Source organism: Gorilla gorilla, chromosome 23 (assembly GCF_029281585.2).
Source record: "Gorilla gorilla gorilla isolate KB3781 chromosome 23, NHGRI_mGorGor1-v2.1_pri, whole genome shotgun sequence".
NCBI lineage: Eukaryota > Metazoa > Chordata > Mammalia > Primates > Hominidae > Gorilla > Gorilla gorilla.
This window is the reverse complement of record NC_086018.1, coordinates 20,020,095-20,032,562: the sequence shown is the minus strand read 5'-3', so window position 1 is coordinate 20,032,562 and position 12,468 is coordinate 20,020,095. Positions and strand designations below refer to the sequence as shown.

Sequence of the window (12,468 nt, the reverse complement as noted above, 5' to 3'; positions counted from 1 at the left end):
TACTGTCTAAGTCTTGCACTTCATTTCACTTTGCTTGCTTATTTATTTATGAATGAATGAATGAGACAAGGTCTCTCTCTTCCATCCAGGCTAAAGTATGTGATGCAATCATAGTTCACTGCAACCTCGATCTCCCTGGTTCAAGCAATCCTCCCACCTCAGCCTCCCGGGTAGCTGGGACTACAGGCACGTGCTACAATGCCTGGCTAATTAAAAAAATTTTTTTTTCTTTTGTAGAAACAGAGGTCTTGATATTTTGCCAAGGTTTGTCTGGATTTCCTGGGCTCAAAGATCTTTCACCTCAGCCTTTGATAGCTGGGACTACAGGTGTACCTCAGCAGCGGGCCTCATTTCACCTTCCTTTCCAGGGGCATGCTCTTGGCTACTTGCAATGCCCTCAAGCAGCCTTTCCCCAGTCCCTAGACAAGAATAAAGACCATGGGTCACACACTTTTATACCACCTTGGGCTCTGCCTACTGGGTTCAAGTGATTATTCTGCCTCAGCCTCTCGAGTACCTGGGATTACAGGCACGCACGGCCACGCCCAGGAAATTTTTGTATTTTACTTTATAAAGAATAGAGACAGGTTTTCACTATGTTGGCCAGGCTGGTCTCAAACTACTGGGCTCATGTGATCTGCTGCCTCAGCCTCCAAAAGTGCTGGGATTACAGATGTGAGTCACCACACCCGGCCTAGAAAGGTATTTTTAAAGTTTTATCAGGAGATGGTACTTTAGAACATTTTAATTTGCAAATGATTTTCGTTTTAATTTTGAGACTTGATTGCATTGCGTTGGAATGGGGGTGGAAATATAAATATTTCTTACCTGTCAAGGGACTCTTGAGGCTCCCCCTCCCCCGCTTTCTAATCTGTGTTGCAAAGCCTGTAAAGAGAGTGAAAGGGTGGGCCTGAAATTCAGCTGAGAAGGTTCCAGGGAGGGGGTAGTGAAGGAGGAGGGAGGAGGGAGAGACAGAGGGAAGGAAGTGAGAGGGGATGGGAGGGAACCAGGATAGACCTTTGACCCCTGGAAATGGATTAAGAAGGGAGTGGGCTGCTGCTTGGAGAAAGCTGTTGAAGACTCACAGTGAGAACTCTGTTTGGACACCTGGAAACTCCTACGGGAGCTCAGTCTTCAAGGGCTGTGAGAGTGAGACCCACCCTGTCCCCTGGGGCTCCTACTGGAAAGACATCTTTTTTTTAACTCGCTCACCTCTGAGCTCTGTTGGAACAGACATGTGGACTGCCTCCCACTCCGCATCCCTTCTCATCCCCAATAGCTGAGGGCCCAGGCACACTGCGGAGAAAGTGGTAGACTCTGAACAAGAGAGAGAGGAGGGAGGATGCCCATCACCAGCTGAATCAACCTGGAAGGCAGCCCTGAAGCCCCACCCTCATTCTTTCCTTTGAGTAGCAATTGGAGGAAAGCTTTTGGCAATCAAGCTGGACAACAACTGAAAATCCAATCAGGATAAACTGCTTCAGACACGTGACTGGAAAAATGATTGGGCTATAAGGGGCTTAAAAGGAGTGGGACCTTCTGATCTGGCCTCAGAAAGGACTTTGAAGAGCAAGCGGCGTTGTTCGCCCGCGGAAGCAGTGCTGCCGGTCTCTGGACAAATTTCTCCGGGAGGTGGAGACAAGGAAGCTCCAGCTTCGCTTTCCCTTGTGGCCCAGAGTGGAACATACTGAGCTGCACTGAATCATCTGGATGCATTCGCAACTTTAGGAACTGGTGAGCTGAGAAATTTGCTATCTTTCATTTTGCTCCTCTAAAACTAGAGCTGGCAAACTTGTTCTGTGAAAGACTAGATGGCAAATATTTTAGGCATTGCGATTCTCTGCTTCAACTACAGTAGTCTTCCCTTATCCAGGGTTTTCCTTTCTGTGCTTTCAGTCACCTGAGGTTCCAAAATATTAATTGGAAAATTCCAGAAATAGGCAATACATAAATTTTAAGTCGCCAGCCCTTCTGAGTAGTGTGATAAGCTCTTGAGTCAGCCCTGCCCTGGGATGGTAATCCTCCCTTTGTCCTGAGTCACCATGCCGTTGGCTGGCTGCGCTCTCTGTACCTTAGTCACTTAGGAGCGGTCGCAGTTATCAGAGTGACTGTCCTGGTGGTATCTCAGTGCTTGTGTTCGATTAACCCTTATGGTACTTAATAATGGCCCCAAAGTACAAGGGTAGCAATGCTGGCGATTCAAATATGCCAAAAAGAAGCTGTAAAGTGCTTGCTTCCTTTAAGTGAAAATGGGAAAGTTTTTAACATAATAAGGAAAGAAAACAAAATCATATGCTAAGGTTGCCAAGATCTACAGTACATAAAGATATTTTGTCAGCGAGAGATTGCATTCACATACCTTTAATTTAATGTATTAATTTATTTTTTTGAAACGGAGTTTCACTCTGGCCGCCCAGGCTGGAGTGCCACGGCGCGATCTCGGCTCACTGCAACCCATGCCTCCCGGGTTCAAGTGATTCTCCTGCCTCAGCCTCCCAAGTAGCTGAGATTACAGGTGCTCGCCACTATGCCCAGATAATTTTTGTATTTTTAGTAGAGATGGGTTTCACCATGTTGGCCAGGCTGGTCTCAAACTCCTGACCTCAGGTGATCCACCCGCCTCAGCCTCCCAAAGTGCTGAGGTTAGAGGCATGAGCCACCACGCCCTATCTCACATATCTTTTATTACAGTATACTGTTATAATTATTTTATTATTCTTAACCTCTTACTGTGCCTATTTATAAATTAAGCTTGATCATAGGTATGTACATATATGAAAAAATATAGTATATATTGAATTTGGTTCCATCTGCAGTTTCAAGCATCCACTTCGGGGGTCTTGGAACATATGCCCCAAAGATAAGGGGGTACTACTGTACTCAACTGTGTCATAGAAGTGTGAAAGCAGCCATGGACAACAGCACTAAAAAAATGATTATGGCTCTGTTCCACAACACTTTATGGTGAACACTGACATTTTGAATGTTATATAATTTTCACGGCACAAAATATTCCTTTTTCTTTTTTCTTTTTTTTTTTTTTGAGACAGTCTCGCTCTGTCACCCAGGCTGGAGTGCAGTGGTGCAATCTTCGTTCACTGCAACCTCCACCTCCCAGGTTCAAGAGATTCTCCTGCCTCAGCCTCCTGAGTAGCTGGGACTACAGGCATCTGCTACCATGCCTGGCTAATTTTTGTATTTTTAGTAGAGAAGGGGTTTCACCATGTTGGCCAGGCTGGTCTGGAACTCCTGAGCTCAAGTGATCCGCCCACCTCGGCCTCCCAAAAGTGCTGGGATTACAGGCGTGAGCCACCGCGCCCCACTTCCTTTTGTGTGTTTATTCCCCCAAATTTAAAAATGTACAAGTTTAAAAAAATCTTAATAATAAAAAAAAGGTAAGAAAACAATACCTTAAAAATGTAACACACATTCTTGGCTTCCTGACTGTACAAAAACAGGGGAAGGGCCAATTTTCCAATTTCTGTCTTAAACCATTGTTTGCCCAAATGTAGCTGATATCCATTAGAGAACTACAAAACAAGTTTAGTGGGCTGTCAGCTTACAAAAAGAAATAGGATTTTTCACTGACTATAAGATGCCATCAATTGGCCGGGCACAGTGGCTCATGCCTGTAATCCCAGCACTTTGGGAGGCCGAGGCAGGCGGATCACGAGGTCAGGAGATCGAGACCATCCTGGCTAACACGGTGAAACCCCGTCTCTACTAAAAATACAAAAAATTAGCCAGGCGAGGTGGCGGGCGCCTGTAATCCCACCTACGCGGGAGACTGAGGCAGGAGAATGGCGTGAACCCCGCGGGGTGGAGCCTGCAGTGAGCCGAGATCGCGCCACTGCACTCCAGCCTGGGCGACAGAGCGAGACTCCATCTCAAAAAAAAAAAAAAGAAAAGATGCCATCAATTATAAAAGATACATTACTCTCTCTTTTTTTTTTTTTTTTTTTTTTTACATCAGATGTTAAACATGCTGATATAACAAGGTTTGAGGGAGGCACATCTCACATGAGTGAAAACCCAAGCATCACGCTTATCCTCAAAAAAGGATCTGAGATATGTCATTTTTGATTCCACTATGAAATAAAAATATATACTGCAAAAACAAATTATGAAATGTATTTTATATTGATGAGCTGCTATGATGAGATGCAATCTGATTTAGAGATGTTAAAATGGAAATCTAAGCCTATACCTTAGAATCAATAAAATATGGCATAGAAGGTATCAGAGCCTATCCCTTGCGGTAAGGTGAAGGTATTAGAGTATTTGACAAAACTTTTGTTTCAATTTACACACACATACACACAGGTTTACCTTCTCCCTTGTACAACAGTATTAAATCATTTGGATTTGGATTTCATTAAATGCTTAGAGAATCTGGAATAATGGATTAGAGCCTCTGGTACACCTAAATGATCATATTAATAACAGCTACTATTTATTTAACAAAGATTTAGCACGCATAGTATGACAGACATTGCTCTATAAGCTGAGGAGTAAATGAAACACAACTCCCTGCCCTCATGTGGCATACAGTTTAGTGGGTAAACACAGAAAAGAAACAAGATATATTTTTAAATTTTTTGTAGAGATGGGTCTTGCTATGTTGCCCAGGCTGGTCTCGAGCTCCTGACCTCAAGCAATCCTCCTGCCTTGGCCTTACAAAGTGTTGGGATTACAGGTACGAGCCACTGCACCTGTCCCATTTTTTGTTGTTGTTTTAAGACACAGAGTCTTCCTTTCCTCTGTCACCCAGGCTGGATGCAGTGACATGATATAGCTCACTGTAATCTCAAACTCCTGGGCTTGCAAGATATATTTTACATATTGTGTGGTAGGCAGTGATAAATGCTAAGCTGAAAAATAACATTGAGGGTTTGAACATATGAGTTAAGGAGGTTGTGATTTTTGATATTGTGGTCAGGTAAGCCTTGCTGAAGAGGAACCATGGGACTGAGGCAGACCAGGAGCCCAGATGGGGTTAATCTGGGGAAAGAGGCATGCAACATCCGGGAACAACAAAAGTACTGAAAAAGAAAAAGGCCTGGTGTGTTCCAGATTCATGGAGCTCAGGATGGCTGCATCAGAGCAACAGAGGAGTTAGCAAGGGCTATGATGACCTAAGGTTCTATGGGGAAATTTAAAGTTTGCTGGTATTTCCTATGAATGAAATGGAAAGTCATTGAAGACTTAAGAGCAAAATATACTTGCTCCCCTGTATATTTTAACAGGGGCATTGGGGCCACCATGGGGAGATCTGACAAAACTTTTAAGACTGGCAACTTCTGCAGTGATCCAGGGAGAGAACATGGTACCTTCCATCAGGGAGGTGGCAGTAGATGTGGAAGAGAGTAGTCAGATTCTGGATATCTTTAAGAGACAGAGCAGACTAGGTTTGCTAATTGATTGGCTGTAGTGTATGAGAGAAAGTCTGGCAAAGGATGACTCTGAAGTTTGTAGACTGAGCAACTGAGTTTACTGAGAAAAGGAACATTACAGGAACAGCAAAGGGTGTGTGTGTGTGTGTGTGTTGTGATTTGTGTGTGTGTGTGTGTGTGTGTGTGATGGGGTCTCATTTGGTTGCCCAGGCTGGAGTGCAGTGGCATGAACATAGCTTTGAAGTCCTGGGCTCAAGTGTTCCTCTTGGCTCAGCCTCCCAAGTAGCTGGGACCACAGGTGTGTACCACCATGCCAAGCTAATTTTTTTAATTTTTAAATTTTTTTGTAGAGATGGGGTCTTGCTATGTTGCCCAGGCTAGGAGCAGAATGCTTTTGAGAGAAGTTTTGTTCAAGTTGGTTAGAAACCTTAGGTATCTGAGAGAGTACCTGTGGGATGAGGAGGAGGTGAGTGAGGCATCTAGAGTGCAAAATTTAGAGGCAAGCACTCTGAGATGTTCCATCTACACCTCCTGAAATCTTGCTTCCTTTGCTTCACAACTGCAGAAGACCAGGGGAGGAGAAACAGGTAAATTTGAAATTATTATGCCATTTAAAATGTTTCAAGCCTTATTTCTGACGTGTAAAATAGTGATGTTGATAGTTATCTCAGTGTTTTAAGGGAGGATACAATAAAGTAATGATTTTGTCTTTCGAAATAAATATTGACTATTGTCACATGGTTGCACTTAGGTGGCAATTTGTAAAAAGACAGCTCTGGAAGTTGAAGAGACCAGTGGCTTCAAGCAAAAAGTAAATTGAAAATGGGAGATTTCTTTTTGTGTAAGAAAGTGGAATCACCGAAGAAGAATTTGAGAGAATCCAAACAAAGGGAGGAGGATGATGAAGATCCAGATCTGATCTTTGTTGGGGTGGAGCATGTACATAAAGATGCTGAAATTCTCTTTGTCGGGATGATTTCAAATTCAAAACCAGTCGTTTCAAACATTTTGAACAGAGTCACCCCAGGCTCAAATTCAAGAAGAAAGAAAGGCCACTTCCGTCAATATCCTGCTCACGTGTCGCAGCCTGCAAATCATGTGACCTCTATGGCAAAAGCCATCATGCCAGTTTCTCTGTCTGAGGGGCGATCAACAGATAGTCCTGTCACTATGAAGTCTTCATTTGAACCTGGTTATAAAATGAGCTCACCACAGGTTGTTTCTCCCAATTCCTCAGATTCGCTCCCCCCAGGGACTCAGCGTCTAGTTGGAGCTATGGTCTCTGGAGGAGGCAGAAATGAGAGTTCTCCTGATTCAAAGCGACTTTCCACTTCAGATATAAACAGCGGAGATTCCAAAAGGGTTAAACTCAGGGATGGAATCCCAGGGGTACCTTCTTTAGCTGTGGTCCCTTCAGATATCTCTTCTATAGTAAGCACAAATACACCCTCACAGGGGGTCTGCAACTCATCAAACCATGTTCAGAATGGAGTAACATTTCCTTGGGCTGATGCTAATGGAAAGGCACATTTCAATCTTACAAATCCAGAGAGAGCAAATGAGTCTGGCCTGGCAATGACAGACATTTCAAGTCTAGCAAGTCAAAACAAGACCTTTGATCCCAAGAAAGAAAATCCCATCGTGTTACTTAGCAACTTTTACTATGGACAGCATAAAGGAGATGGGCAGCCGGAACAGAAGACTCACACCACCTTTAAATGCCTCAGCTGCGTGAAAGTTCTAAAAAATATTAAGTTTATGAATCACATGAAGCATCATTTGGAATTTGAGAAGCAAAGGAATGACAGCTGGGAAGACCACACCACCTGCCAGCACTGCCACCGGCAGTTTCCCACTCCCTTCCAGCTACAGTGTCACATTGATAGTGTACACATCACCATGGGGCCCTCTGCTGTCTGTAAAATCTGTGAATTGTCATTTGAAACAGATCAGGTCCTCTTACAACACATGAAGGACCATCATAAGCCTGGCGAAATGCCCTATGTGTGCCAGGTTTGCCATTACAGATCGTCGGTCTTTGCTGATGTGGAAACACATTTTAGAACATGCCATGAAAACACAAAGAATTTGCTTTGTCTGTTTTGTCTCAAACTTTTCAAAACTGCAATACCATACATGAATCATTGTTGGAGGCACAGCAGAAGGAGGGTCCTTCAGTGTTCTAAGTGCCGGCTACAGTTTTTGACGTTGAAGGAGGAAATAGAGCACAAAACCAAGGACCATCAAACCTTTAAAAAGCCAGAGCAACTGCAAGGGTTGCCTCGTGAAACAAAAGTTATTATTCAAACTTCAGTTCAGCCAGGATCAAGTGGTATGGCTTCCGTTATTGTTAGCAACACTTACCCTCAGCCTTCTCCTGTAAAAACTAAAAAGAAGACGGCTATGAACACTAGAGATTCCAGACTCCCTTGCAGCAAGGATTCTAGCTGAAAATATGTTCGACTGACTTCCAGGAGTTCCGAAAGGCAGAAGTGAGGCTAGGCCATATGTGCATTGTGGCTGTAGATGCTAGCAAGCAATGTCATCAACTGTCAGGCTGTTTTTTACAGTGACATCTCATCAGCTCCCTATTGTCAAGAAGCAGCTCCAAAGTCTTTGAGCCCTTTCCCAGTCAAATGCTCCCAACAGGGCATCCCTTATTCTGACCTCAGAGGTTTTTCTTGTTTATGAACTTTAAATAAATGGAATAACACAAAGATTCTTGTCTTTGGCTTTTTAATATAAGTGAGATGGCTGGGCGTGATGGCTCATGCCTGTAATCCCAGCACTGTGGGAGATTGAGGTGGGTGGATCACTTGGGGTCAGGAGTTTGAGACCAGGCTGGCCAACATAGTGAAACCCCTTCTCTGCATAAAATAGAAAAATTAGCCAAGCGTGGTGGTGGGCGCCTGTAGTCCCAGCTACTCGGGAGGCTGAGGCAGGAGAATTGCTTGAACCTTGGAGGGGGAGTTTGCACTGAGCTGAGATCGCGCCACTGCCCTCCAGCCTGGGTGACAGAGCATGACTCTGTCTCAAAATAAAGTGAAATAAAATAAGTGAGATGCATTTTTGCTGTGTGTAGCAGTAGCACATTCTTTTTCATTGCTGGGTAGAATTTTGTTGAGTGACTGTGGCAGTTTTGTATAAATTTATTTCACTGTTGATGGACTTTGAGGCTGATTCTTTGGCAATTTTGAATAAAGCTGCTATGAGCTTGTGCGTGTCTTTTGGTAAGCATGTAATCATTTCTCATGGGTATATATAGCTATGAGAAGTGCTGGAACTGCATATATTTAGCTGTCTAGCGTAGATACTGCCAAATACATTTCCAGAGTGATTGAAACGATTTACATTCCCACCACCGATACTGCGAATTCCATTGCTACTGATCCAGCACTTGGTACTGTCAGTCCTTTTAGTAAGTGCCCTTCTCTTGAAATTGTAGTGGTACCTTATTGTGGCTTTAATTTGCATTTCCCTGATGATTAATGGACCTTGAGATTATATAGTTATCGGCCACGTGAGTATTTCTTTTTATTAAATGTCTATTCAAGTTTTGCCCCCTCCTACCTTTTTAAAAACTGGGCTGTCGACTGGGAACGGTGCTGGGGCACTGGAAATGTCCCATATTTGGATCTAAATCGTGGTTTTATGGTTTATCTCTCATGAGTCTTATTTAAGAAATCGTCTACAAACGACATAAAGATATTCCTTCTATGTTCTAGAAGCTTTACTGTTTTGATGAGACATCTCAAACTGATTTTTTGTTAATGGTGTGATAAGGCACGAAGACTAATTTTTTCATATACATACCCAAAATCAGTCAGCACCACTTACTAAAAAGACCACTCCTTCCCTACTGTATTGCCGTGGAAACTGTGTGAATCAGGTATGATTGTATATATGTGTTTCTGGAATCTATTTCATTTCATTTGTCCTGTTCTCTATCCTTGTGCTAATGCTGCAGTATCTTAATTATTGTAGCTTTGCATAATCCTCCATGTGGTAGTTTCATTTCTCCAACTTTAGTGTTCAAAATTGCCTTGGCTATTCCAAATGCTTTGTGAATTGAAGTGGCTTTCATGGGTGTGCTTTTCTTGGTCTCAAACTCAGGTAGAATAGTTTACTTTGTGATGTTAGCTGTGGGGCTCTTTGTAGTTACCCACTGAGTACAGGGGAATTGAGTTACAAATCAGTAACAGAAAGATCACTGAAAAAAACCCCAAAGTTCCTAAATTAGGCAATACATTTCTAAACAGGGCTGGGACTAGGGTGAGGCAAGCAGGGAACCTAAGGTGACAACATGCCATACCTGAAGCTGGGCGTGGGTCTCTCCTTAATGTGCCCCAGCCTCCTTGCTTATCTCACCCCAGTCCTGGTCCTCATTCTGAATAACCCATAGCTCCTCTAAGAAATTGCAGTGAAAAAAGGAAAATGTTGAACTGAAAGATATTGAAAACAACCACAAAATTTATGGGATGGAACTAAAACAGTTCATGGGAATTTATATTTCTAAATGCATGTATTTGGGAAGAAGAAAGGTTGACTAATGATGTAAGTCAGTGCTGTCCGTAGATCTTTCTGCAATGATGAAAATGCTCTACTTCTGCTCTGTCCAATATGCTACAGGTGACTATTGATCTGTTGAAATGTGGCAAGTGTGACTGAGGTACTAAATTTTTTATTTTATTTTTGATTAATTTAAAACTAAAAAGCTATTTTTGATTAATTTAAAACTAAAGGAAGAAGAGACAAATCTTCCTTAAAGAAGAATTGCAAAGTAATTTGTGTAGATAATTTTCCTTCAATGAGACCTCACGGCCTTCCTGCATGTTGACAAGATTTACAATAAGGTATGAAGGGGGGGGGGGGGAAGTAATTTACAGCGGAGAAGCCAGTAGGAAGTCTTATTGATAGCATGGATCGCTGATGAGAAATTATGAGAAAGACACATCATGTCTGTGATAGTCTTCTAAAAACCATAACCCCAGTGTAACCATGAGAAAAACATCAAACCTAAATTGAGAGACACTCTGAAAAATACCTGACCTTCACTTCTTAAAATTGTCAAGGTCATGAAAAGCAAGAAAAGTTTAAGAAACTGTCACAGACCACAGAAGGCTAAGAACACAAAATGACTAAGTACAATTCAGTGTCCTGGATGGGAATCTGGAACAAAAAGGATGATGGGAAAAACTAGTGACATTTGAATAAAGCCTGGAGCTTAGTTGATACTAATTTACTGATGGACATTGGAATTATTATGAAGCCAAAAGAAGATCATTTCTCATATATTTAGTTTTCATTTTATTATTTTTTGAGACGGAGTCTCGCTCTGTTGCCCAGGCTGGAGTACAGTGGTGCAATCTCAGCTCACTGCAACCTCTGCCTCCCAGGTTCAAACAGTTCTCATGCCTCAGCCTCCCGAGTAGCTAGGACTACAGGCGCGTGCCACCACACCCAGCTAATTTTTGTATTTTTTGTACAAAAATGGGGTTTCACCATGTTGGCCAGGCTGGTCTTGAACTCCTGACCTCAAGTGATCTGCCTGCCTTGGTCTCCGAAAATGCTGGGATTACAGGTGTGAGCCACCGTGCCAGGCCTCTTACGTACATTTTAGATATTGCAAATATCTTCTTTACATATCAGCCTCATATATACATTTTAGATACTGCAAATATCTTCTTTACATCTATGATCTCTTCATTTTGACTATGGTACACTTCACTGAACAGAAATCTTCAAATGCAAGGGTGAGTAATATTTAGGCCATGTGATTTGATTATAATACAATTAAAAATCTTTTAAAAATCTCATAGATTTCAAAAATAAATAACATATACTATATAACCCTTGTGTTAGAAAGAATCACTACGTACAAAATAAAGTAGAGGTTCCTGTTCAAAGACTTTCCTCCCTGTCTAATTACGAATAAATAGTAACTTCTCTTAGAAGTAAAATTTATTCAAAGACCTGTGCTAACATTCTTAGATATCTGCTAGCCATAATAAAGAAATTAATATACTTTGTGTTCTTAGCTCCCACAATTTAGCCTAAATATTTGCCCTCGCATGCTTATACTGGTCCAAGCAAGCATTAGGTCATAGCCTGTTCCTCTTCCTATTTGGAGGTGTTTTTACCTTTCTCAGCATTCCACAAGTTACATCCTCCTTCCTTTGTTCTCCTCTGCCTTTGCCTCTTTTAGAAAGTTCTAAGTTGTTAGCCAATCGGGACAAACACAGAATGTGAGGTCCTGTTCCAGCCAATGGAAACCGGACACAGCAGTAGGGTGGATGCGTCAGGTTATAAATAACCCTGTATCCTTTGTTTGGGGTACTCTCCTGGCAAAACTGCTGGTGAGTGTACCCTTTCTGCAGAAAGTAAAAATGGCCTTGCTGAGAAAATTAAATTTATGTTCAAGTGCTATTTCTTTGCGGCACCAGGGAACAAGCATTTCTAACAACTAGGAAAATTAGGACATATCTAATCGAAGGATAATGAACATATTACCAAGCGGACTGGTGGGACACAGTTAAACTGGTACTTAAAGGTAAATTTATAGCATTAAATACAAGAGAAACAAAAAAGTTTACAAGCAAACGAGGTAGGCATTTTTCTCCAAAAGTTGTAATGAGAAGTAACAGAGCAAGCCTATGAAGTCACGAAGGAAGAAAATAATAGAATGGAAGAAATAGATAAAATAGATAAGAAAATAACATTATAGATTAAACCAAAAGCGATTTACCCGCCCCCCAAAAAGATTGCTAAAATAGACTTTTGGCAGAATTGGTTAATTAAAAAAAAAAAAATCAAAGCTGCAAGTAAACTGAGTGGGCAAACTTTCTGTAAAGGGCCAGACAGTAAATATTTTAAGCTTTTCATACATGGTCTCTGGCAATTAATCAACTTTGCTGTTGAAGCAGGAAAACAGGCATAAATAATACCTAAAGGAATGGGCATGTTTGTTGTTCCAATAAAACTTTATTTATGGACACTGAATTTCGAATTTCATATAATTTTCACATGCCACAAAATATTCTCTTTTTAGCCATTAAAAAAACGTGAAATCGGTTCT

General features: G+C 41.9%; 1 protein-coding gene, 1 long non-coding RNA gene and 1 pseudogene across 6 annotated transcripts in view; 1 reads left to right on the top strand and 2 right to left on the bottom strand.

Annotated features, from left to right (window-relative positions):
* The window catches only part of LOC109024546 (uncharacterized), a 36,029-nt gene that overhangs the window by 21,283 nt on the left and 2,278 nt on the right, over positions 1-12,468 (bottom strand). For 3 of the 5 annotated variants that reach the window (XR_010133122.1, XR_010133123.1, XR_010133125.1), the window contains exons 2-3: positions 1,213-1,317; positions 829-885 (exon numbers count right to left, since the gene is read on the bottom strand). This is a non-coding gene — a long non-coding RNA (uncharacterized lncRNA). Of the gene's footprint in view, positions 1-346; positions 420-828; positions 886-1,212; positions 1,318-12,468 lie in introns of those variants that run through there. The other 2 variants (XR_010133124.1, XR_008675143.2) reach the window with 2 other exon arrangements.
* On the top strand, positions 1,541-8,110 carry ZNF280A (zinc finger protein 280A). Its single transcript, XM_004063122.5, has 2 exons — positions 1,541-1,734; positions 6,145-8,110. The coding sequence occupies exon 2, from the start codon at positions 6,216-6,218 to the stop codon at positions 7,842-7,844; it is 1,629 nt and encodes a 542-aa protein (XP_004063170.2). The 5' UTR covers positions 1,541-1,734; positions 6,145-6,215; the 3' UTR covers positions 7,845-8,110.
* On the bottom strand, positions 3,968-4,063 carry LOC115932026 (uncharacterized; annotated as a pseudogene).